Raw genomic sequence first — 23,563 nt, forward strand, 5'->3', positions numbered from 1 at the left:
AAAATACTCATTTATTATAAATAAATCCTGATTACAGTTTCCAATCTCCCCTCTACCCCCTTCCTCTCTCTCCTCCCCTCCTCTCTGGATTGACTCCCTTTCTGTGTTTCATTAGAAAAGAACAACTTCTAAGCAGTAACAACCAAACACGTTGCTCTATGTCTTCTCTGCTTCTTTTCCTTTCAGCTTCTTCAGGCAAGCGAGTCACGCCAGGCAGGAAATCTCACGAAAGGCATTTATTGGAGGACCTAGGGTATGGAAGGACAAACCTGTAGATGGCTGTCCTCTGCTCCTGGGAGCGGGCAGCAGGGAACTGGACAAAACGGCACTGCTTATATCGGAGTTCTGAGGGGGCAGAGTTTCTCAGGACAGAGATTTCCAGAGTGAGGATTGGTGGATTTCAAGACCTGAGCTTGAGGGAGCTCAGGGATTGGTGGCTTTTTCTGTTCAGGGTTTTGGCGGTTTTCTGCTCAGGGATTGGTAGCTTCCCCGAGTTAGGGTGGGGAATCCTGGACTGCTGCTGGCTTTTGCTGAGGCGCCATCGCTGTGGGGCCGCTGGGGGTGGGGGAGGCTGGAGAGAAGGTGCTGCCAGGATGGACAGCTCCTGTGGGACAGCTCCTGCGATGGTGTTTCACAAAAGCTGTAGGGTGAGTCAGGAAAGAAGGTGTCATCACAGTGGACAGCTCCTGAGGGGAGCTCAGCTCCCACTGAGACAGGAAAGGTAGAGCACCACCGTGGACAGCTCCCGCGGCTCCTCTGACAGCTGCAGACTGAGATGTGGCACAGTAATTTTTGACAGGAGCTATAATTTTGGACAGCTCCTGCGGGGCATTTTACTGCCATGGGTGGATAGACTGGGAGGGGAAGAAGGGTTGGCTCCACTTTGATGTGTGTGTGTGTGTCTGTCTGTCTGTCTCTGTGTGTGTGTGTGTTGTGCATGTGTGTGTGTGTGTGTGTATGTGTGTGTGTGTGTGTGTGCGTGCGCGCGCGTCTCTGTGGTGTACTGCTTAGAGACTACATTGACCTATTGTTTTGGTAACAGCCTAGGTTGTTTTGGGGTGGGACTCATTTGGCCAACAACTCAATTGGATGTAACCCAGTCCTGGGTCGTTTGGTGACATGAGATAGCCAGTTGTGACTCTGTCTTCCTCATTACTTGGAGCCTCCATTAGGATCACCTTCAGACACTTTAGGAAGTTTCCACTGCACTCCCTTCATTCCTTCCCTTTACCCTGTCTCTCCTGCCTCTCCTCACCTGACCCTCTCCTCCGTTTTGACTCCCCATCCCCCACCCCACCCATAAAATCTATTCCATTTGTCCCTCCCACAGAGATAGATCCATGTGTCCCCTCCTAGTCCCTTCCTCTACACCTGACCCCTCTGGGTCTAAGGGGGTAGCGTGGTCATCATTTACCCAGTGGCTAATATCCACATATAAGTCATCATTTACCCAGTGGCTAATATCCACATATAAGCCATCATTTACCCAATGGCTAATATCCACATATAAGCCATCATTTACCCAGTGGCTAATATCCACATATAAGCCATCATTTACCCAGTGGCTAATATCCACATATAAGCAAATACGTGTCTTTCTGGGTCTGGGTTACCTCACTCAGGATGATTTTTTTCCAACTTCCACCCATTTGCCTGCACATTTCATGATGCCATGTTTTTGTTTTGTCTTGATTTGCTTTTTAAAACATTTATTCATTTCACACGTGCAGGGAAGGTGAGGACAGGTATCCCACAGTGCACCCTGAGGACAGCTGGTGAAAGTCAGCGCTCTTCTTCCACCGTGTATGTTCTGGGGATCAAACTCAGGCTGTCAGGCTTGGCAGCAGCTCTTTGACCCACAAACCCACCCACCAGGCCCTGTGTATGTGGTAATCCTGAAGAACCATCGGTGCGGTCGGGTTCTTTAAATGAGCACCAGGATGTCTCGTTTTAGCAGCCAAGTAATGCTCTACTGTGTAAATGTACCTCACTTTCTCTATCCATTCTGTTGAAGGACATGGAGGTTTTCTCAGTCTTTGGCTATTATAACAGACAGCAGTGGACACAGTTAAGCAAGTGTCCTTCTGGTAGAACAATTCCTGTCTTCCTGAGGAAGATGTCCACATTGGTTGTATGCGTTTGTACTCCCACCAGCAATGGAAGAGCATTCTTGCTCCACGTCCTGGCCAGCATGAGCTATCACTTGTGTTATTGATCTTCTGATAGGGGTAACGTGGAATCTCAGGGTCATTTGGATTTGCATTTCCCTGCTGGCTAAGGGTGTTGATCATTTCTTTAAGTGCTTCTGAACCATTTGAGTTTCCTCTATGGAGAATTCTCTGCTTAGATCTGCACTCCAGTTTTTATGTACCCCTGTTTTTAAATTGGCTTGTTTTTGTCTGTTGGGGTCTAGTTTCTTGGTTTGTGCATCTGTTGGTTTGCAGAGGTCTTGGGGTTTATTTGTGGATCTTCGAATCCTACTTGTGAGGGCTAAGGACCCCATTCTTCTCAGAAGAAAACTGACCACTGCAACAGTGACACCACCAAACCAAGCAAGCTAAGAAACATGCCGGCAACGACTAACGCCAACAAATACATCACCAGTGATCAGAGAAGTAAGACGTGAAGACAGCACGTACTATGACGTTAAATGCTGTTGGAGGGGAAAACACAGAATAGTGAGTGAATGGAATAAAGAGATGGGGAGGGGAGAGAGTGGAAGAAAGAGCGAGGTTATATCAAAGAAAGGAAGGGAAGGCACAGGGGAGAGAAGAGAGCAAGAGACAAGGAAACGTCTGACTGACAAGAAAGATAAATCTCAACAGCAAAATCAGATGGGCATAGGAAGAGGGAGAGAAATTAACAATCTTTAAAAAAATAGAAAATGAAATACTGCCAGGCATAGAGTCCCACACCGCAACAGCATTGGAGCTGACTTTTGGGGTCTTCAAAGATTGGGGTCTGGGGTGGGGGGCGTGAAACTCTCTTTTTAGGACTTAACACAAAACTGGAGTTGGAAATCACATCATGACTCTAGACTTGCCCAGCTCAGTCACCCCTGTCTTGAAAGTACAATTAGTGACTAAGACAAGAAGCACCTACTGTCCCCCTTCTGAAAAGACACCAGTTTTGTATTATTTAGAATCCAAAGAATGTGCTGACCACATCATAAATATTTAAGTTTATTAGATACATTCTCAGTCCTTTAAGAGCAGTTTTTTTTTTCTTTTTTTCGGAGCTGGGGACCGAACCCAAAGAGCAGTTTTTTTTAATCAAAGATCCTAATACAATTCAACTCAGAATACACTAACTTGATACCTTTACATCCTGAGAGCTGACAGTGGAAAATATGAAAAGGTTTTTGTTCTTAATTAAACAATTATATTTCTGTAAGATCAGGAACCTTTGTATGCCCAGTAAAACAAACAAACAAACAAAAAAATCTTTCAGTTTGTTGCATATGCAGTGGTCTCCAGTGTGCTTCAGACGGGGTTTGTAAATGGCATTTCATGTGTCATGGCGTGCACAGTACAATGTACATGCTATGTGCTCAGAACCCAGGTTGTCCCTATGTCCCGTAACACAGCATGGGCAAGCACAGCTACAAACACCTTGGCCTCCTGTTGATTTTTGAATTGAATTTTGGTTGTGGATTTAGAGATCCTGTACTATTGCCAGGTTGTTTTTTTGTTTGTTTGTTTGTTTGTTTGTTTGTTTTGATGACTCCACATTCAGGTGTACCATGTTTCCTCAGCCATGGGCTGACAGTCACCATCGGAGAATGGACACTCCCGTGAGGGAGCTGGGTAGAGAGGACCATCAGAGTCCAGCCAGGTGTCATGGAGCACTGGCAGGAGTAGCACTGCTGTTTCAGGTTTCTCCCTGACAGTGCTGGTGTGTTGTCACTGAGGTTCAAAGTCCAAGTGCACACAGCCCGGCTGGGTCTTTGCTGTGCTTAGCAGGAAATCTCCTTTTGGTTTTCCATTTGGGCTCAACTCAGAAAGTCACAATATGTGATGTTTAACAAAGGTGAAAGGGGTGGGGTGGGGTGACTAGGAAGAATCCCTTTCACTCCTAAGTAAAGGTGAATAGATTTCCCCCCTAACATTTGAGTATTTCTTTTTATTTTATTAGGGTGTTTTTAGATAGGGCTTTTCTGTGAAGCCCTGGCTGTCCTGGAATACTGTCTGTAGACCAGGCTAGTCTTGAACTCAAGATCCTCCTGCCTCTGCCTTTCAAGTTCTGAAACTAAAGGTGTGTGCAGCACACCTAGGTAATTTCTTTTTATTTATTGAATTTTAAACAGTGCCTTTGATATCATATTTTTTCTCATCCCCCAACTCCTCCTCACTGAAGTATACTTCCTTTTTTTAAGTTTTTCGAGACAGGGTTCTCTTTGTGTAGCCCTGGCTGTTCTGAAAGACGCCTGGACCTCACAGAGATCTGCCTGTCTCTGCCTCCCACGTGCTGGGATTAAAAGCATTTCTAAATATATTTCTAAAGAATTCTACCTGATGAAAAGTACCTGTGTGCCTCTAAAAAGAACAAATCTAAAGGCATCTCAATGTCCAGAAAGCATGTAGTTGTTGATGATTTAATGACTTATAGTGGCTTACTAGAGAAACATAATTTTTATTCTTTTCAAGGACAGTGCCAGCCATCCCACCAGTCACAGTACGACAAAGGAAAGGACCAAGTACACATTTACATATTTTTTTCAAAGGCAGAATAACGGAAAACAGACTGAAAGAGATGAATAGACTTTTTTCCAACATTTTCTTTGGTGAGCAAAAGCAATTTATTTTTAAAATCTATCCAGGTTATTGTCACTGATAAAACAGATAAAGCCAGATGTACAGGAAATACATATCTTTAGCCCTTTCGACTGCCTCAGTGGGAAGCCAGTGTAACTAACTCAGGAAACAGTAGTGTTCTCTTACTCGTTTCTACAGCGTAGAAATGTTTGCAGGGCACCTCATGAATGCTAAATCTTTTTTAAATGTACAAGCAAGACGATATGTGGAAACTTCTTCCTAGATGTTCATGTGCCTCGTGATATTTGGGGAAAGGGATGTTATTTCCATGAAAAATTCCTTGAGTAATGTTTTTCTACACTAGATGCTTCTGAATCCAACCAGCGGGTGGGCGGGATTCCAGTAACAATGTGTCCATTGTAACCATAACTCGGAGTGTGCACACACAGAGATACATGACTCTTCGAGATAAATATTTTCATAGCCAAGCAGAATAGTTTAGAGGTATCCGACCTCCTAGCGAGTTCTGCAATCTGGCAAAACGGATGCATATTCCAAGACAGGAGAGGGTCAGCTTCTTGGCACAGAGCTCGCATTTGAGGGCCCGTCACATGTTCTGGCGCCTTAAAAAATTCTTTTTTTGTATTGTCTGTAATGAGAAAATAAAGAGTTTTACTTGCTGGATTGTTTCGTTTCCTCTGTAATTAAGAGCTGACCTGTACGAACAACGTGGCGGGGGCTGGAGGGATGTTGCCAGGTTTAGCCCAGGACCCCTTAACTAGATGGATGCTTCATGCGGGTTCTGTTAGAATGGTAATGGACTCTTCCCTAGGTCGCCTGTTTTCTGTGTTCCAGAGCTCTCATGGGTAAGGCACGTTCCGACCTGGTGGTCTCGAAACCTACCTGCATTATGAGGCGAGCTTGCTTGGATGTGGGGTCCAGGCACCTTTGTCCTTTATGAGCCTTCAGGGTAACACTGGTAAGGGAGACACAAAATAGTCTTAAACTTTGGTGGAGAAACATCCACAAAACAAAAGCACCCACACCATTGTCATCTCCATCACATACATCACTTCAACTTTGTCACAGCTGTTACTCGGGTAAATTACAGAAACTTCCTTGATCGCTGCCATTTTGACCACTTTCGCTCCGCGGTCGATGCAAAGACAGCGCCCCCCTTTGAACATAACGAAGCCTGGAACAGACCACAGCGTTGGTTAGTCAGGGCTGTGAAGTGGACGGCAGACACATTTCTGTTAATCCCATCTGTGCAGACTGAAATTAAGTTTTTGAATCTCCCTATTATGTTTCTCTCTGCATTAGACTAATTTACTGTAGCTTTGATTATTCCGCTCCTTAACTTTTGTTAATTATTTAATTTAGGTTTTCTCTTTGGATCAGGTTTGCCCCCAACTCACCACAAAGCTCAGGATGACCTTGGACTTGAAGCACTCACTACTACATAGCAGGCCCCAGATTTTGGCATTGCCCAATCTCAGCTCAGCTTCCTAAGTGCTGAAATTGTATTACAGTGTGGGCATGCTACTATCGAGGCACTTTATTGCTTTAAATAACACCTACACAGTATACAGCACCCAGAGAACAAAGTGGCTATTCTGTATTTACCTTTGAATTATTTTATGACTGACTGAATGGGCATACAATATAGTTCACAGTCACTGGTGACCTGTTCTTTATGAAATGAGCAAATAGTTAACAGTTCTTTTGATCTTTGTCTTTCCACGTTCAAATTCTAGATTAAGACTAAGTATCCTAAATCGTATCGTCTTCCCCAGTTGAAACTGTCTTTGAGAGCTTCCAGGGAAACCACAAAGATTTGTTATTTCATCAGAGCAGCAAGTGTTCTAAAAATAGCTTGACTTGTCACATTAGCTTCATATCTTAATTAGCCCAGGTCTCTGTGATAATGGCATAAGAACCATCAGATCCCAGGAGGCGCAGTTCCAAGTTCAGTTACGGGAAATGTTAATATGTTTCTATTTAGAAACAATATCTTTGGGGGAGGCTTATGGAGAGTTGTAATATCCACACTACCCTTAAATCACTCTTGCCCTCGAGTGACATATTGATCAAACACCTATGACATTTCTATGACCATTGCCCCAGAGAAAAATTTTCTTTTCTTTATTCTGAAAGTATCAATCATAATAAATTAGCAGTCTCATGGTTAAAACATTAATTTTTCCAGGATACCAACATAATTTCATATAAGATTCTCCAAAGAGACATTAAGGGCTAAAGGCTCTTGCTAGATAATTGTCAGAAAATTAAGAAATCCATAAAACAATCATTTCCTTTAAAGATTTCCAACATTTGCTGCCATTTCTAGAACTTCTAATATGTGAGAAAATATTATTTAAGTACATTTAAAGAACTGTATATTTTAGAGAAAAGACATATGAAAAATAACCTAGGGCACAGAGAGGTTCAGAAGCAAAAGGTCCCATATACCTGGAACCGTTGTGGCCCAGATGATCACAGCCAGGGCTACGGCCATGCCCGTCCTGTTCATCTCAGCAGCAGCTGCAGCTCTCTGCTGTGGCTCTGGTGATCTTTCTTCGCAGAGAGCAGCAGGAAGGCTGAACCTGAGGAGCCTCACTCAGGAGCATTTATAGACCAGCCATCCTCAGAGTCAGGAATTTCCCCTCTTGACTCATGTAGCTTTCTTGCCTCCTGGAGTTTCTGTTTTGTCCCTAAGTCAGTGCTTGTGCCTGTCCCTGTCTGCTGGTGTTAAGAAAGCCACTGGAATTGGAGCTAGAGTACTGTGCACACGGTTGCTCACCACAGGGGAAGCTGCTGCTGTAGGTGACTTTTCCTAGAAATGCCTTTCACTGAGTAGCGATTTTGGGCAGAGGCCCACAGACTCAGGAAGATCTTCCTGGTTCCAGGCAGCTCCTCCCGCTCCCTCTCATAACCTCACAAAAGGATGTTTGGGTAAGGGATATAGTGTACAAACCAAGTGACCTTCATCTAACTTCACTTTTATTTTTTCTTCCAATTTCATGTCTGAAACACTCTCCCACACCCACACATAAAACAGTGTATTTCTCTTTGACTTTTAAGGCTTTTTCTTTCCTTTTTAGAAAAGGCATCTCTTAGTGCATATGCTTATATACATTCTGTTAAAACACAATCATTGGCGTTACAACCTTGAGTGTTCAGTTCATGTTCCTAGCTTGGGGTGGCTGACCCAGCACAGCTTGTCATTGTCCACGGCACAGAAGCCAGTGCATCTCTTGGCTTGTGGAGATGTTGAAGGAAAGTTCGATGCTTTACGAACAGAGTTCAGACAACTGAGAAGAAAAGTGGGAACTTTGGCCTGCTGTCGTGTGGAGGGAATTGTTTTGACTCTACCAGAGATCCAGAGCAGGAGGGGTTTTAAGACTGGCAGCAAGCAGGCTCCAATTCGGATATCCGTGCTTGGTGCTGAGAACCAAGAAACAGTAAATTATCCCTAAGACGCTGATGGGTGTGAATTACGCTCAAAACATCACTTACCTGGGTCAAAAAGGTGTTATCTTCACTGAAGCTCTGGGCTGCAGATTGTATACCCCAGTAGGACAGAGTCCTTAGCTGAACCAGTCCTAGGGTGCCCTTTTAGTCCCAAGGATGTGCCTTCCCTGAGAACAAGGCTGTGTTCCGAATTCCAGTTTAAGGGTTTTGACATCTTGTTCATGTCTCCGTGACCCAAGTATGGGGGGGGGGGCTTTGGGAATTCCTCTGGAGAAGTAGAGACCAAAAAAAAAAAAAAAAAAAAATGAGGCTGTGCTTTGGTCTCCAGCCTTGCCTCAAGCTTCAAACCAAGGGATCATTTTGCTGCTTTGGAAACTTCGTATAATGGGAGACCTCCATCTCGGAAGCCACGTTTTCTACCAGAAGGTGTGCAGCATGCCATCGCTTCGTAGAGCTGGCCAGTATTGGAAATCCAGAAAAGAAAGGATCTTCGTGCATCCAGTACTAGTCCACGGCTGTAGCAGAGCAGGTAAAGAAAGCAGCCTCTGATGTCACTGAGAATCCTGACCGAGAGTCTGGGAAGCAAGCAGCTATAGGAGAACAGCTACCCCCGAGGAAGAACCAGCCCGTCAATTTGTTCGATTTGAGGGAAAAGCAGGTAAGGAAATAGTCATCCACAGGAAGGAATGACAAGCCCCCTCTGTGACTTTGTTGGTTTTGCCTTGCCAGCTCTGAAGTGGAAAAGCATTTGGTGGTCACCACTGGAACATCTTGCTGCCTGGCCCTGGCCAAAGGAGGCTCCTCTGATGACCGTGTACCCAGCCTGCCCATTGGACACTACCAGTGAGTTTCAGAGCTTCCGGCAGAGGTGGAGAAGACGTGGAGCAGTATAGGGTTACGCTGAAACGCTTCTTCAAAAGTCAGGAAATTATAATTGAAAGAAATTAACAGAGCCATCACCTCCAGCTTCTGGTCATTCTTGTGCCTCTCAGCTGCTGTGTGACAGATGACATTAAAGACAGCCTCATCTCCCCCAGGCCCAGGAGCAACAGGTAGAGCTGTTGAAAAGTGCAGACCTCAGACATCAAACACTGCCCAGCCTGGATGGAGCAGAGTAGTTTTCTGCTGAACTTGACATAGGAGAAAATTTTCCACAAAATTAAAAAGAAGCTTCCTTTGCAAATTGGAAGGGAGTACTGGCCAGTGCAGCTACTCCCAGCATTCCTGTCAGACCAGTAGGGACAACGAGGCCCCGGCTTGCAGCTTCCAGAAAGACTTTGAGCTCTGACTTTGGACGACAAGCCAAAGGGAAGGGCACACCACAGGTCAACTGATGGTACAGGAGATTGCCACCGTGTTCTTAAAGTAAAACTACTGTCTCTCATGGGGGCTGCCCCCCACCTCTCTTCAGGCTATTCCCATGGACCGGCCAGCAGCAGGAGGCCTAGAACTGAGCATTTTATAAGATGTCATTCCGGGGCACAGTGATATGTTAAAAGAACGTCCACTGCGTGCCTCTAAGAACGGCTCTGGGTCCCCACCTCCTCGCCAGCTTTTAACTCTTTGAAACTGGGTGCAATAGCTCATGCCTGTAACCCCAGACACTGGGGAGTTATGGCAGGAGGATTGCTGTCAGTTCAAGGCTAGTCTGGACAGCATAGTGAGTTCCAGGACAGTCTGGGCTATGGTGTGAGACCCCTTTCACCTCCCCATCATCGCCTTCCCCAAAATGCAAAAATAATGTTCCCCAAATCTTGTAATTAATAAAAAAAAGGGACACTTTTCTAAGATTGAAAAGAAAATATTGTCTCTTGTTCCTCTTTTCTGAGTCTGTTTTAGGCGTGTCACTTATACAAAACTAGCGATTTCAAAGCCAGGGCATCTTTAAAGGTACTTTAGGCTGCCGCTGGTGGTTGTGTTGGGTGCACCCCTTCAGTCCCAGCACTCGGGAGGTAGAAGCAGGCAGATGGTGAATTGAAGATCAGCTGGTACAAAGCCAGTTCTATATTCGTAGATCATTTAGGAGATTGCAGGAGCAGACGGAGAAGAAAGGTCCTTCTTCCTCTCTGACGGTGACACAGGTGACCTGTAGGGCAGCTGCTGTTACCCCTTGTCAGCCTAGAAGTGGAGGGGCTGTGCCCACCATTTGCACATGGCCTGTCTGCTTTCCCTTAGAGAGAAAGCACGGGTGTGAACGCCAAGGAAGGCGTCTTTTAACCTTCACTTCAGGTTCTCAGACAACAGAGCAGGGGGAGCTGGGGCAGGGGTTGTCACCTTTCTTACCCGACTTGCAGCAGCTAAGGGAGAGCCCAGCCTAGGGGTAGGCAGGTGTTCTCTCTCCCGCTTCCTGCCAGTTATCCACTTTCCTGGAAAACACCACCCTTTTACCTCAGTTCAACAAATGCTCATTAATATTCAAGTGTGTTGACAACCCTGGCGTTCTTACAAATACGGTCACCCGATTCCTTCTCGTGCACTGCAGTCTCCCCAACCTTTGGCCTTGCGCGCATAGGATTTCTGTTTGCTCTGCAGACACGTGACAGGGGAGGGTTCAGGTAGGAGGGTCTTCAGGATTGGTTCTAAGGTGTTTCCAGCCTTGAAGTCTGATGTCACAGGAGAAAGGCTCACCCACACATCCCCCGTTCTCTCTGTAAAATCAGGCGTGTCTGACTGGGAGTGTCCTGTCCATCTCCTGTTTTGAGCCCTTTAAACCACCATATCTTATCTTCATGATTTTTTTTTTTAATTGCTCTCTTGCTATAGAGTTCAGGTTGGACTAACTTGTGACTATCCTCCTGCCTCATCCTTTCAAATGCCGAGAATATAGGCGTGTGCCAGCATGCTAGGCTTTTACTTTTTTAAAATAACATCTTTTCATATTATATAATTATTTCTTCTAATTTAATAGAACTGACTATCCTTGCCTAACTTATCCAGGAATAATGTAAGCCACATCTGTGGTTTTAAATCTGACGGCTCAGCCGCTAAGAGTGCTGACTGCTCTTCCAGAGGTCCTGAGTTCAATTCCCAGCAACCACATGGTGGCTCGCAACCATCTGTAATGGGATCTGACGCCCTCTTCTGGTGTGTCGGAAGACAGCTACACTGTACTCATACAAACAAAAATAAATAAATCTTTAAAAAAGTAAAAGTAACTGAAAATTTAAGCAATATAATTTATGTAGCTCAAAACATAAGAACTATGGCCTAATGAGCATCAAATGAGATCTTATTTATTTTTATTAAGTGTTAAGATTGAACCAATCACATACCAAATACTCAGTGGTCCTATGCCCTTAGTAACTGCCGTACTGGACAGGAGGACCTACTGTGTGCATTCATCGCGTGTTTCGTGGGCCCTGGCTGCTGTGATGCTCACTCTAAAACAGCTCAAAGTGAAGGACAGTGCGGATGCCATGACTTGGCTTCACGGAAACGTCTGTTTCCCTGAGAGTTTCCTGCTCAGCGTGTGCTGCCTCTCTCTGGGTAAAAGCGAAAAAAGCTTTTTATGGTTTGGTTTTGTTTTTAAAGAATTATCACTTCTAATGACACCTTTGCAAGTGTGTCTGCATGGAGCGTGTACATGTGAGTGCAGATGATTTCAGAGGCTGACGGCTTCAGGGCACCAGGAGCTGGAGCCACAGGTCCCGAGCCACCCGTATGAGTGCTGAGAACTGAACTCAGGTCCTCTCTTAACCACTGAGCCATCCCCCCAGCCTTCTAAACTCCATATCCCGTCCTCCCAGTGCTCTCAGCCTCTTTAGTTATTTCTCAAGTCAGACTGTTTCCTGTGTTATATTCCAGGCCCATCTCCTCAAAGTTCCCATGGAATTTAAAGGAATACCTTAGGAAATGAGTCTAATTTCTATCTTTAAAAAAAAAAGTATCATCTGTGTGGTCTGCTGAACTTCTGTTCCTGCAATAAAACACTATGAACCAGAAGCAACCTGGGAGAAAAGGGCCTTATTTCTGCTTATAGGTCACAGTCTGTCATTGAGGAAGGCCAGGGCAGGAACTCAAGCAGGACCTGAAGCAGAGAGCATAGAAGAATGCTGCTGCTCCTGTGCATGGCTTGCTTCTTGCTCACTTTTTCATATATCCCAAGACTACCTGCCTAAGGAATAGTTCTGCCCACAGTGGGCTGAGCCCTCCTCACACGAATCAGTAATCAAGACAGACAAGCTAGTCTGATAGATGCGGTTCTTCAATTGAGGTTCTCTCTTACCAGGCCACACTAGGTAGTGTTAAATTAACAATAAAAAACTAACCACGTGTGTGATACAGTTGAGCTTTTAGTAATGCTTCTAAAGGATTGTTGACTTTAAAATGCTGGGGCTGAGGGTGTAGCTCAGAGGTAGAGTGCTTGCCTAGTGTATCTGTAGGCTCTATGACCGATTGCTAAAATTCCCAGCATAGTTCTCAAAACCAAAGAAATTGATGCAAGTCATCTAAGTATAATGTCAACTCTTCCATACATTTCAGAAATGCACAGGGACTCCCTCCACCTAACCTTGTTCAGCTGTGTGCAGTGGACTAGAAATGGAAACTCTAACATTTCCCTTTATTAGAAATGAGTGTGACGAAACAGGATCATGTTTGAGGTTATGGAAGGCAGATGACTCACTCCTATGGGAAAGATTGCCAGAAGTCCAAATTGGCATGCGCGGACCGAAGACGGTGATAGCCAAACCCAGATCCTTTAACCTGCGTTAGTTCAACACCTGCTGTTCCTTTATACAACAACACAGTGGTTTTAAAGAGCTGGTGCTGAATTTGTTGTTGTTGTTGTTAAGACATTAACACCGTGGTTTCCTTACATTAAAATACTGACCCCGAAGTCAGAGAAACCCTATACACCATGTTCAAAGTGTCTGTCAGACCCTGAGTAAGACCACAATGAAGGAAACAAATAGAAACTAGAAATAAATCATATAAACCCAAAAGTCCACTAAACATGGAGAAAATGGTGCATTTTCTTGTTGCCAAAAAGAGCCCCAGAGTGTGGGTGATTTTTGGAAAAAGCTGTTTCTGAACTTAATCTCCTGGTAATCTGACGTAAAATGTTTTCAGAAAGGGTATTCTGCTTATGCTGTCTGATATCTGAAATAGATCTATCTGTCATGGTCCATTTCAGAATCACCACTTCATGTTTGATATGTGCTGTCCCAGACGTTGCCCCATTGGGCATATGCACAGAAACGAGGGGCAGTTTCAGTAGTCATCACCGTCTGACTGACCACAGCATGCTTGAGAGAACCATTATGAGTCATGGTCTCCAGCCTTGCCAGCATCTCAGAAGGGATGTAGTCCCAATTTCGGCTCAGCTCACACGAACAGTGCCAGAGTCTGTGCCGAGTCTGGCGCTAAAGGGAGGCACTTTAGAGAGACAGCTTTCGGCTTCCAGTGATCGGAGATTTGAAAAGCTGTTTGTGTGCATGCGAGCTCAGATGTCATTGGATGCACATATGTATGCGTACGGAGGCCTGAAGTTGATGTTGAGTGTCTTCCTGGATTGCTCCATTTTATTGGTTGAGGCAGGCTCTCTTGCTGAACCCAGAGCTTGCCAATTCTGGCTTATTACCCAGAGTGCCCTGGGTCTGCCCAGCGGATGCCCCAGCACTGGGACTAGGGGAGCCCTGTCATGTCTGCCTGGCTTTTATGTGGGTTCTGGGATGTGGAATCCAGTCCTCTTCCTTACCAGGCAAATGTTTGATGCATTGAGCCATGACCTCAGCTCCTGATAAACAGTTATTGAGAGTGGATCAGTCCAGTTCGTGCTGGTCTGGCTGTGTTCAATCTACTGTGTATTTTGCTCTGTTAAGCTATGGTTGTTTTTTAAACTGCATGCTTTCATTGCTTTTGGAAATTGAGTTTGAGCAAAGAGAGTTTGAGCTGAATATTTCTCTACCTTATCTTAGAAGAAAAATTATCAGATAAAATAGTAGTCATTGCTTTAAAAACAAAAAACAAACAAAAAACCTGGGGGAAGCACAGTACATCAACATTGTTTTATGCATGATCTGATTCGTTTGTCTTGGGATGTTACTTTATGAAATTCACTACCAAGCTAATCATATTCACACATGATTAACCCATGCCAAAGCCGTTCACTTATTTTATTTTTAAAATGTATTTTTAAGTAATTGTGAAAGAAAGAAGAGGACATAAGTCTAAAGACTAATTGATTTAGAGCTTCAGGTTAGTTCAAAAGACCATGTGCCAAAACTCAGAACCCAGGGCTGGAGTCATGGAGCAGTGGTTAGGAGCACTGGCTTTTCCTACTGAACCAAGAACTCAGGTCTAGTCCCCAGCACCTCCATGGTGACTCAATCATCTCTGACTCTAGACCAGCGCCCTCTTCTGGTCTCTGAGGGCACCCAGCACATACATAGTACACAGACATACATGCAGGCTAACCACCCATACACATGAAACGAAATGGAGAAACAATTCCAAACACAGGGGGCGCCTTTGTGTTCTCTAGCGTTCCTGGTCAGACCGTCCCTCTTTCCTGTGTCCCTCACACTCTGGGAGTCTGCTGTCTTTTGCATGTATTTGAGCCAGGGACAGTATGTAGTACAAAACAACTTCAGTGTCACCATAAGCTTCAGAGAGAGCATTTTCCACCCAACAAAGGCGTCTCTATGCGTGGCCTTCTGGTGGCCACCCAGATCGGAGCATGACTGCAGGGCACTGTCGATGTTCATGTTAATTTTCCAAGCTGGGAAACAGCATGGCTATTGTTAGCACTCGGGAGAGTAGCAGTGAGCAGCATTGCAAACAAGGCGGGCTCAGTTATGGGGCAGCCCTGGGCAGGAGAGAGGGTCGGGGAAGCAGATGTGGGTGATACCACTGCTGGTCTAGTTGGAGGATCTTGCTTCAAGGGACGAGTTCTGCACGTGAATATGAGAAGAGCCATGCGTGCAAGGTATGATACCGCGTTGGACTTCCTGTGTTTTAATAGGCTCTGATTCAAATAACCAGGTATAGGGAACATTCCGGCACGTGTGGTTTGCCAGTCTGAACTGAAAGTTAACTAGACTTCTGTAACCTAAGAGATCTACTCAGAAATGTAACAAAGGAGTTTAGAAGGACATTGTTGTGATTGCGACATTTTATTATATCCAATTTAACTGACTTTTGCATTCAAGACGAGAATAACTTTTTAAATACTTAGAGAAGCTATGCGTTTAGTGTTTTTTTTAATTGAGTATATTTCTTTTTAAATAAAGTAAACAAAAGAGTCCTGTCATCTCCCTGCTTCCTGTACTGCCTTAGACCCACACTGTGTTTTGCCCCCTGTGGCCCTAGCTTCCTAGCTCCTGGTTTTACTGCCTAGAAAAATGAGTAATGAAAGTGTGGCCAGAGAATGCTCTCCTTCAAGCTTTGTTGCCCACCTCTGACCTGGCGTCTGTACCTGTTGGTGGCTGGGTAGCCACATAATGGCTATTGCTTGCTTGCTGTCTCCAGTGTGCTATCAAGTGCACACCGTATCTCAGTAAGAAAAGCACATCTTCTTCTACTTAAAGAAGAGAACAAGGATTCAAGCATGTGTGCAATGCTATCTTAGCCACTGAAAACAACCCAGGAGAGGCAGGGTCAGTAGCAGAGGTGAATGGCGCTGGAGAATTCCTTCCTTCTCTGTTGTAATAGGCAGGAAGGGAGACCTCAAATGCCAAGGCCTCCCTGACAAAGATCAGAGCAGGAAGCTGAGTGTGGTCTCTGTTGGTTTTATCTACCTTCTGTGTCTCCATCTTGACCAGCGGTGACAAGAACATCAGTGCACGTCCTACAAACAAGGAGAAAGGTGACAGAGCTATTGTTGACCCTTGGTTGAAATGGTCAGGAGCTGATGTTTAACTAAGCATGTCAGCTCCTGACTGTAAGAGACCTTCCATAGCCAGTGGGGGAGAAGCAGACGAGGAACTGGCTCCCTCCTAAGTCCACTGTATTTCCCCACTGGCCACTTTCATTTCAAATCCTTTCTTAGAGCCCCGGCCACCCCAGGTATTCTCTCTCCCTTCATCCCAGGGATGTAGGTTAAACACCCATACACATGAAATGAAGTGGAACCTCTAGAACCTTTAGAGTTTATATTAAAAATATAAAATATAAAATGAGAGGATACCCAGGTAGCACACTGAGTCTGTAAGGCTAACCTAGTAGGGATAGATTTTCACTTGTTGCTGTGGGGTTTTCCCCAAATCTATATAACGTGCAGGGTTCCTCAGTGGAGCCTGGAAAGCCACAAGGCCTATAAACAGGTCCTAAACCCAGAGACTCCAAAATAGTTCTTGAGATGGGAATCGGAGGCTGGAGGAAGAGAAAGGAGTCGCAGGCTTCGGGCAAGCGAAGCATCCAGACTAGGAGGTTGCTAATCATCCAAGTTACTGTTCAACAGGAGCAGAAAATCAATTGAGAGTGGAGGGACCAGGGAAGAGACAAAGGTGGTCTTGCTCATCAAGCTGAGGGGACAGCGAATAAATGCAGCTTCACATCTCAGGTTGAGACCTAGAGGATTTTCTCCTTAGAAAAGTAGATCAACAAGACTATACATGGACTGACCCTGGACTCTGACCTCATAGGTAGCAATGAATAGCCTAGTAAGAGCACCAGTGGAAGGGGAAGCCCTGGGTCCTGCTAAGACTGAACCCCCAGTGAACGTGATTGTTGGGGGAGGCAATGGGGAGGATGAGGAGGGAACACCCATAAAGAAGGGGAGGGGGGGGTTAGGGGATGTTGGCCCGAAACCAGGAAAGGAATAACACTCAAATGTAAATAAGAAATACTTAGGGGGGGTGGGGATTTAGCTCAGTGGTAGAGCCCTTGCCTAGGAAGCGCAAGGCCCTGGGTTCGGTCCCCAGCTCCAAAAAAAAAAAAAAAAAAAAAAAAGAAAAAAGAAATACTTAAGTTAATAAAAAAAGAAAAAGAAAAAAAAGAAAAAAGAAAAAAAGAAAAGTAGATCAGCTTTCTAGGCTAGCCGGCCAGAATAGTTACCTCACGGTGATTTGGAAATAAACATTCTAGTGATCATGAGAAAAATTAGTAGAAAAGACAGAGTTTTCAAATGAAACTTGAATTAGGCACCATTGATAAGTGGGAACCACCTGTTAATTAGACTTAGAAGAAAGGCAGCCACACTTTGGTATCTGATCACAGATGGATATTTGTTAGAAATAGAACTCACATGTGGGGAGATAGCTCAGTGTATAGGGGACCTGGCATATCATGACCCCAGTGCTGGAGCAGTACTGATGAGTCAATCCCTGAGCTCATCGGCTGGCCAGTCCAGGTAAATTGATGAGCTGCTGACCAGATTCAGTGGGAACTCTTGTCTCGGAAAGCGAGATGGAGAGTGAGTGAAGACATTAGACATCACACAAGTGCTCACACATCCACACTCGCATTCATCCACCACGGAAACGCCTGCAGCATGCACACAAAAGATAATTTGTACTCTTAAAGAGTAAAAGGAAGAGAAGGAAGGAAGGAAGACAGACAGACAGACAGACAGGGCCATAGAGTTGGCTCAGTGGGTAAAGCAGTTGGCCTGAGTTTGGATCTCAAGAGCACGAAGCCAGAGGAAGTAGTGCTCCTTTGTAACCTGAGTGCTCCCACGTTGAGATTAGAGGCAGAGGGAGGAGAATCCCGAATCTCACAAACCAGCTAGTCTAGACTACACACTGTGAACAGCAAAGACGTCCTGTTCAAACACAGCGGAGAGCAAGGAGCAGCCCTCGGGGCTGTCCTCCATGTGTATGCTGTGGCATATGTGTGCCTACACTGACATGAACAGGCCTGTGCATGTGTTCATTAATACATACACACCAGGTGCATGCAGACTAAAATGTAGAAATGACGCTTCTAAAGAGTATCAAACAGTGTTTTAGAATGTCCTCCCAGAATACGCTTGTTTTTAACAAGAGAATTATGAAATGACGTTTTCTTCTAAATGTTGTATTGAGCGCTGTGACTTTGAATGACTTACTGATAACACTTTGATCACCTTATTAAGTTCATATCTGTCAGGAAGGATTGTTACACCGAGGAGTCCTGGATCAGATCCTAGAACAAGTACACCAGAGGCACGTTTGGTCTGACGTTTGGTTCGTAGTGGCACTGCTGTTCATTCCCTGCTCTGGGGAATTGCATCATGGTTACAAATGATGTTACCGTTAAGGGAGGAAGTGAGAGGAGTTAGCTCAAAAAGTTTCAAAATTAGATAGCATAGTGCTTGTGATGACCACTAGTTGAAACCTGGAAACCATAGCAAGGACTTTATATGGTGCCTAATGATTGAAATCTGTGGAAATGGGGTCAGATATCTCTGAAAGGGTGATCCAAAGACAATGACACTGTGCATGACTTTATAGGGAAGGGGTGCCGAGGTTAAAGGGAATTCTACAAGTTACCTGAAATAAAGACAGTCAGTGCAGAAACGCTCTCCTGACTGGGAGCTGTGGATCACCAAGCTCGTGTGACCGGTTGCTAGAACCATTCCCAGGTGTTAAGCCAGGGTCCTGTGTGGCAGCTGCTCAGCCATGAGCTCTGTGGCTGTTTGTGGCTGGGCATGCCTTGGTGGGCATGCCTTGGTGCCCAGGTCGAAAGTCAGCACCTTTGTGTCATTTTCTTTTCGAAGGTTTTGCTAATTATTTTTTTACGTGTATGAGTATTTTGCCTGCATGTGTGTCTGTGCACCAAGTGCATGTCCTATGCCTAGAGTCCAGGAGCAGGCATACAGACAGTTGTGAGCCGCCATGTTGGTGCTGGGAGTCAAACCAAGGCGCTCTGCGAGAACAGTAGTGCTTTCCACAGCTGGGCCATCTCTCTAGGCCCCCATGTCACTTCCTAATGTCCACATTAAGAGTTCACTTTCAGGGTTGGGGGATTTAGCTCAGTGGTAGAGTGCTTGCCTAGCAAGCGCAAGGCCCTGGTTGGTCCCCAGCCCCAAAAAAAAAAAAAAACAAAAAAAAAAAAAAAAAAAAAAAGTTCACTTTCCCAGGCACAGAGGCCCCCGTCCTGGTCCTCTGATGCCCTTCTCTGCACTTCAGTTTGAAATGTTCCCAAACCACTTTCTTTTAGCCAGACATTTCTTCTCCTCTTCACATTTACTTTGTGCCCAATATATGCTCACCTCTCCCTCTCCCTCTCCCTTCCTCTTCCTCTCTCTCTCTCTCTCTCTCTCTCTCTCTCTCTCTCTCTCTCTCTCTCTCTCTCTCTCTCATCCATAGTACAGTGAGGGGACCCACTGTCCCCACTTGATGTGTGTGTGTACAGGGAGAAAGACCCATGTACAACACCGCACATGGCTAGAAAACAGCTGGGCTGGAATCTGCACTTGGCCATTTTTGTTTTTTGTTTTTTGTTTGTTTCAGTTTAGTGCTCCAGCTGCTTAGTTTTAAAACACACACAGCGAAACAGGGACATAATAGTAAGTCATAGAGTTGATATACTCTTAAACATTTGAAAATACAGTAAAATCAACACTCGCTGTCACTTTTAAGAGAGCTTCGATGTCCCTGAATGCCTTTTGTCACGTGCGTGTGTATGGTCTAGCTGGTGTGTTACTCTAAGAATTAGGTAGATGGAAAGTTGGTAGAATGCATACATTAGCACTTAGAGACTTGATAACCGTCACAATTTTAGGAATCAGTCACTGCGGATTCATGCATAGGCTCAGACATATTCATCTCGATCTTTCTGTTTTCTTGGGGCAAAAATACCCTAATCACTTAGAAGGTGAGAAAAGTAAAAGAGATTTCCCATCTATTTATACGCAGAGCAGAGCGCGGGACAGTCCCGGCCACTGCAGAACCCGCATGTTGCTATAGTTACGGCTTTTTCTCCCTGGGTGCTGAGTTAAATTTTTAAAGAGAAGCGACTCGTGGCTTTGCTTTGTTTTTTGTTGTTTTTGTGTGTTTTTAGTTTGTGGAGAGGGTGGGGTATCATAGCACACACTTGCTTAAGAACTAACAGAGGTCCTGGCTCTTTTAGTTTGATCCTTCCGTCCCCTCCTCCTTTCTCTCTTTTTCTTATCATAGTCCTGACTGTGCCTCATATTCATAATCCTCCTGCCTCAGCCTCCATGGCTGTCCTGGCTTTCACCAGGCTGGCCTCGAACTCACAGTGACTTGCTGAATGTTGGGATTAACATGCAACCCCACTCCTGGTCTGCAGTTGTTGTTGTTTCTTAATACCTACAAATGTTTTTAAGGTTGTTTCTTGGCCTTAACATTAAAAGAGTATCAGCTGAGCCTTTCTTGTATTTTCTAAGTACAAACCTGGAAGTGGCTTTTTGTCTATCTGTTCTCAGTTTGCTTTCCCATGTGCAGAGATCTCAGAAGAAAAAGATGTGCCGTCCTTTGTCTACCACTGAGCTGTCTAACTGTGTGTTCAGGCCGCTCCAGATTGTATGGGCAGCTAAGTCAAAGAACTAAGTGACTTAACGTAGAAAAGGAAATAGCAACGTTGCATAGTTAAGGGTAGAAGTTTAGTTAAGAGAAAACACAGGCGATTGCGTAAGACTCAGCTCTGAAGTTTGCACTTGCTTGACAAAGAAATGAGGCCTACAGAGCTAATTAGATACATCCCACTAGCACAAAAGGGCGGAGGGACTGTGGGTGCAGTCATGTGCAAGAAATCTTAAGATGGGAGTCAGTCCTTAAGGAATTAGAACTTGGTTTCTAGATGCTAAAATGGTGACAGTTCACTTTGTGAGGTCCTTTAAATCAGGAGCCAAGTCTGTTGTCAGTCCTTCCCCCTCATTTCCCCTGTGTGAAATAAAATGGAAAAGGGAGGCAAAGAAGGAGGGGGGAGAGGGAGGGGCAGGGAGAGGGGAAAGGGGGGGCAGGCAAGTATTGGTCCTAAGCCAATGCTCCCAGACCCAGGCTGGTCACCGTCTGCCACCCTCACACACAGGGATTGTCCCTGCCTGCTAGATTTACTTCCTCTCTTCTAAAAGTTAAGGTTTCCTGTTTCAGAAGGGAACACAGTTCTAAAAAGCAGTAAGTTATCTTTAGTTTTCTTTTAAGTTTGGCCGACGTTCCCACAACAGTTACTTCTTGGGGGTTTCCAGCTTCGGGAACAGAGGCAGTAATTGCCCGTTTGATTACCACATTGCTGAAGCTCAGGGAAGAGCTCAGTCTTTCCTTCAGGCTGTGCAATGGTTCACTTCTTTAATAGTGCCTTAAAGAAGACAGGGTGCTGGCCGAAAGGGAAAGCTGCTTTCTTTGCATGGTCAGCTCTTATCTAGGAGGTACCTAGGATAAATTAGGTCCTGCCTCCCCCTGGCTTTGTCCTCGGTCCCTGTCGTTTTCAGACACCTTACAGCTGAACACAAGTTGCCATTTCTTGTTTTCCACCCCATTTTGTACTCTGTGGAGAAAGAAATGTTTTTTCAGATAAAAATGGTAAAAGTGGAACCCGATACTGTCGTTCACTCCTTCAATCCTAGCGCTCTCTGAACTTGAGGCTAGCCTGGTCTAAAGAGCAAGTTCCAGGACAGCCAGGGCTATACAGAAAAACGATGTCTTAAAAATGAACAAACAAAAAGCAAGAAAAAGGCTGAACTGAAGAAGACAGCAGAAGAGACTGTGGGGATCAAAGAGGAAGGAACCGGCCTGCTTCAGTCTGTGGCCCTGATAGCGCAGGCTTGTGGGGAACCTGCCTCCACATTCTTCCAGTTCGTCCTTCCTTGAGGCATGCGTGGTTATAACTCACCTCTTTCCACGAGATATGGAAGTCTTCATGTGCACAGCGAACCCTGTTGTACATCCATCCACATTTTCCTGTGAGAGACCCACTGGAAGAGTGGTTCAGAATTTCTCTGTGAGCTAAGGAAGTGACTTTCCAGCTCTTCATGGTATGCATATTGTAACTTACAGCCACATGCGGTGGATGGACAAGGGCTTACCGACCTGAGGCTTACCTGGAAGATAGTGTCTAGCAGGGAAGCCTGGACTTCCTGTGGCAGGCCACGCCCAGATGGCATTCCAAAAACGCATAAACGACCCAGGAAGCCCTGGCAGGAACAGGCCTCGGCATCTGACACCTCCTGCACTCCACTCACTGCCTGGCCTGCCCACAGCACTGAATAAAAGAACCATAGTATCCTAGGCAAGGTGAAGCAAGAGGAGTTTCAAACAAACAAACAAACAAACAACAAACCCCAAACAGAAAAGAAGCTAGAAAGGAATCTCAGGTGGGGAAGGGCTTGCCTTGCATAAAGGAATCCCTGGGTTTGATCCACAGGACTGCATAAAGCAGGCTCTGTGGCACATGCCTGCAATCCCAACACTGGAGAGGCAGAGGCTGTGGCAGGGGCAGGGGCAGGAGCAGGGGCGAGGGCGGGGGGGGGCAGAGATGCAGAGGAGGTGAGAATGAGAAATTCAAGCTCATCCTGAGCTATAAGACGAATTGGAAATCAGCGTGGGCTACAAGAGACTCTCAAAAAAAAAACAAACAAACAAACAAACAACAACAAAAACATTAGCTACCTGGATATTTTGAAACTTTCTGAGTCAGGTGGTAGCTCACGCCTACAATCCCAGTACTTGAGTTTAGCTGGAGACTGTCCCAAGAGGCCAACCTGATCTACATAGCAAATTTCACACCAGCCAGGACTACAGAGACCCTATCTCAACAAACCAAAGGAAAAAAATCTGTCCCGGAGCCACATTTGAAGGAGGAGGAAAAGGAAGAGGAGAAAGAGGAGGAAAGAAGTGAAATTAATATTACTAATTTTCTTATTTAAACCATTGAATCTAAAGGGCACATACATTCTTACTGTGTTTGAAATCCTTCAAGATTTTATACTGACAGCTCTTAGCATTTGCATACCAAACTTTTTTTCTTCTTCTTCCCCCGGAGCTGGGGACCGAACCCAGGGCCTTGCGCTTGCTAGGCAAGCTCTACCACTGAGCCAAATCCCAACCTCCATACCAAACTTTCATCACAGATAATTGATCTATATTTAGACGTCATGAAATGTCAAGTTCAAAAATAGATGTAGATACTTCCGTTGTCCCAAGCCTCGAGAGCTTCCCAGTAAACCAATCACAGCACTAAAAATTAAATAAAACTAAAGGTCCTGAAACCTTTCAATTTCCTCTTCACCAGGTCCCGTCAGAGTCCTCTCAGTAGGTGTGTGGTGACCGGGAGTTGGAGAGGTAGTTACAGATCTCCTCTGGATGGAAGTAATTTTCCTCCATGAAACCTCAGCTCCCTCTCTCCCTCCCTCCCTGTCTTCCTCCCTCCCTCCCTCCCTCCCTCCCTCCCTCCATTTGCTTAGATCAGGCCCTTTGGGAAACCTCACTTGACCCACTCTATTTAATACA

General features: G+C 45.2%; 1 protein-coding gene and 1 pseudogene across 1 annotated transcript; one reads left to right on the forward strand and one right to left on the reverse strand.

The window, feature by feature from the left end:
* Window positions 1–4,612: 4,612 nt before the first annotated feature.
* On the reverse strand, window positions 4,613–7,554 carry Cxcl11 (C-X-C motif chemokine ligand 11). Its single transcript, XM_032916547.1, has 4 exons — window positions 7,227–7,554; window positions 5,823–5,949; window positions 5,658–5,730; window positions 4,613–5,403 (listed from the first exon to the last, which is right to left on the reverse strand). Exons 1-4 carry the CDS (start codon window positions 7,285–7,287, stop codon window positions 5,362–5,364), a joined length of 303 nt encoding a protein of 100 aa, XP_032772438.1. The 5' UTR covers window positions 7,288–7,554; the 3' UTR covers window positions 4,613–5,361.
* Window positions 7,555–7,879: 325 nt separating this feature from the next.
* LOC116912650 lies at window positions 7,880–9,516 on the forward strand (annotated as a pseudogene).
* Window positions 9,517–23,563: the final 14,047 nt, after the last annotated feature.

The sequence above is a fragment of the Rattus rattus genome, chromosome 11 (genome assembly GCF_011064425.1).
Source record: "Rattus rattus isolate New Zealand chromosome 11, Rrattus_CSIRO_v1, whole genome shotgun sequence".
Lineage (NCBI taxonomy): Eukaryota > Metazoa > Chordata > Mammalia > Rodentia > Muridae > Rattus > Rattus rattus.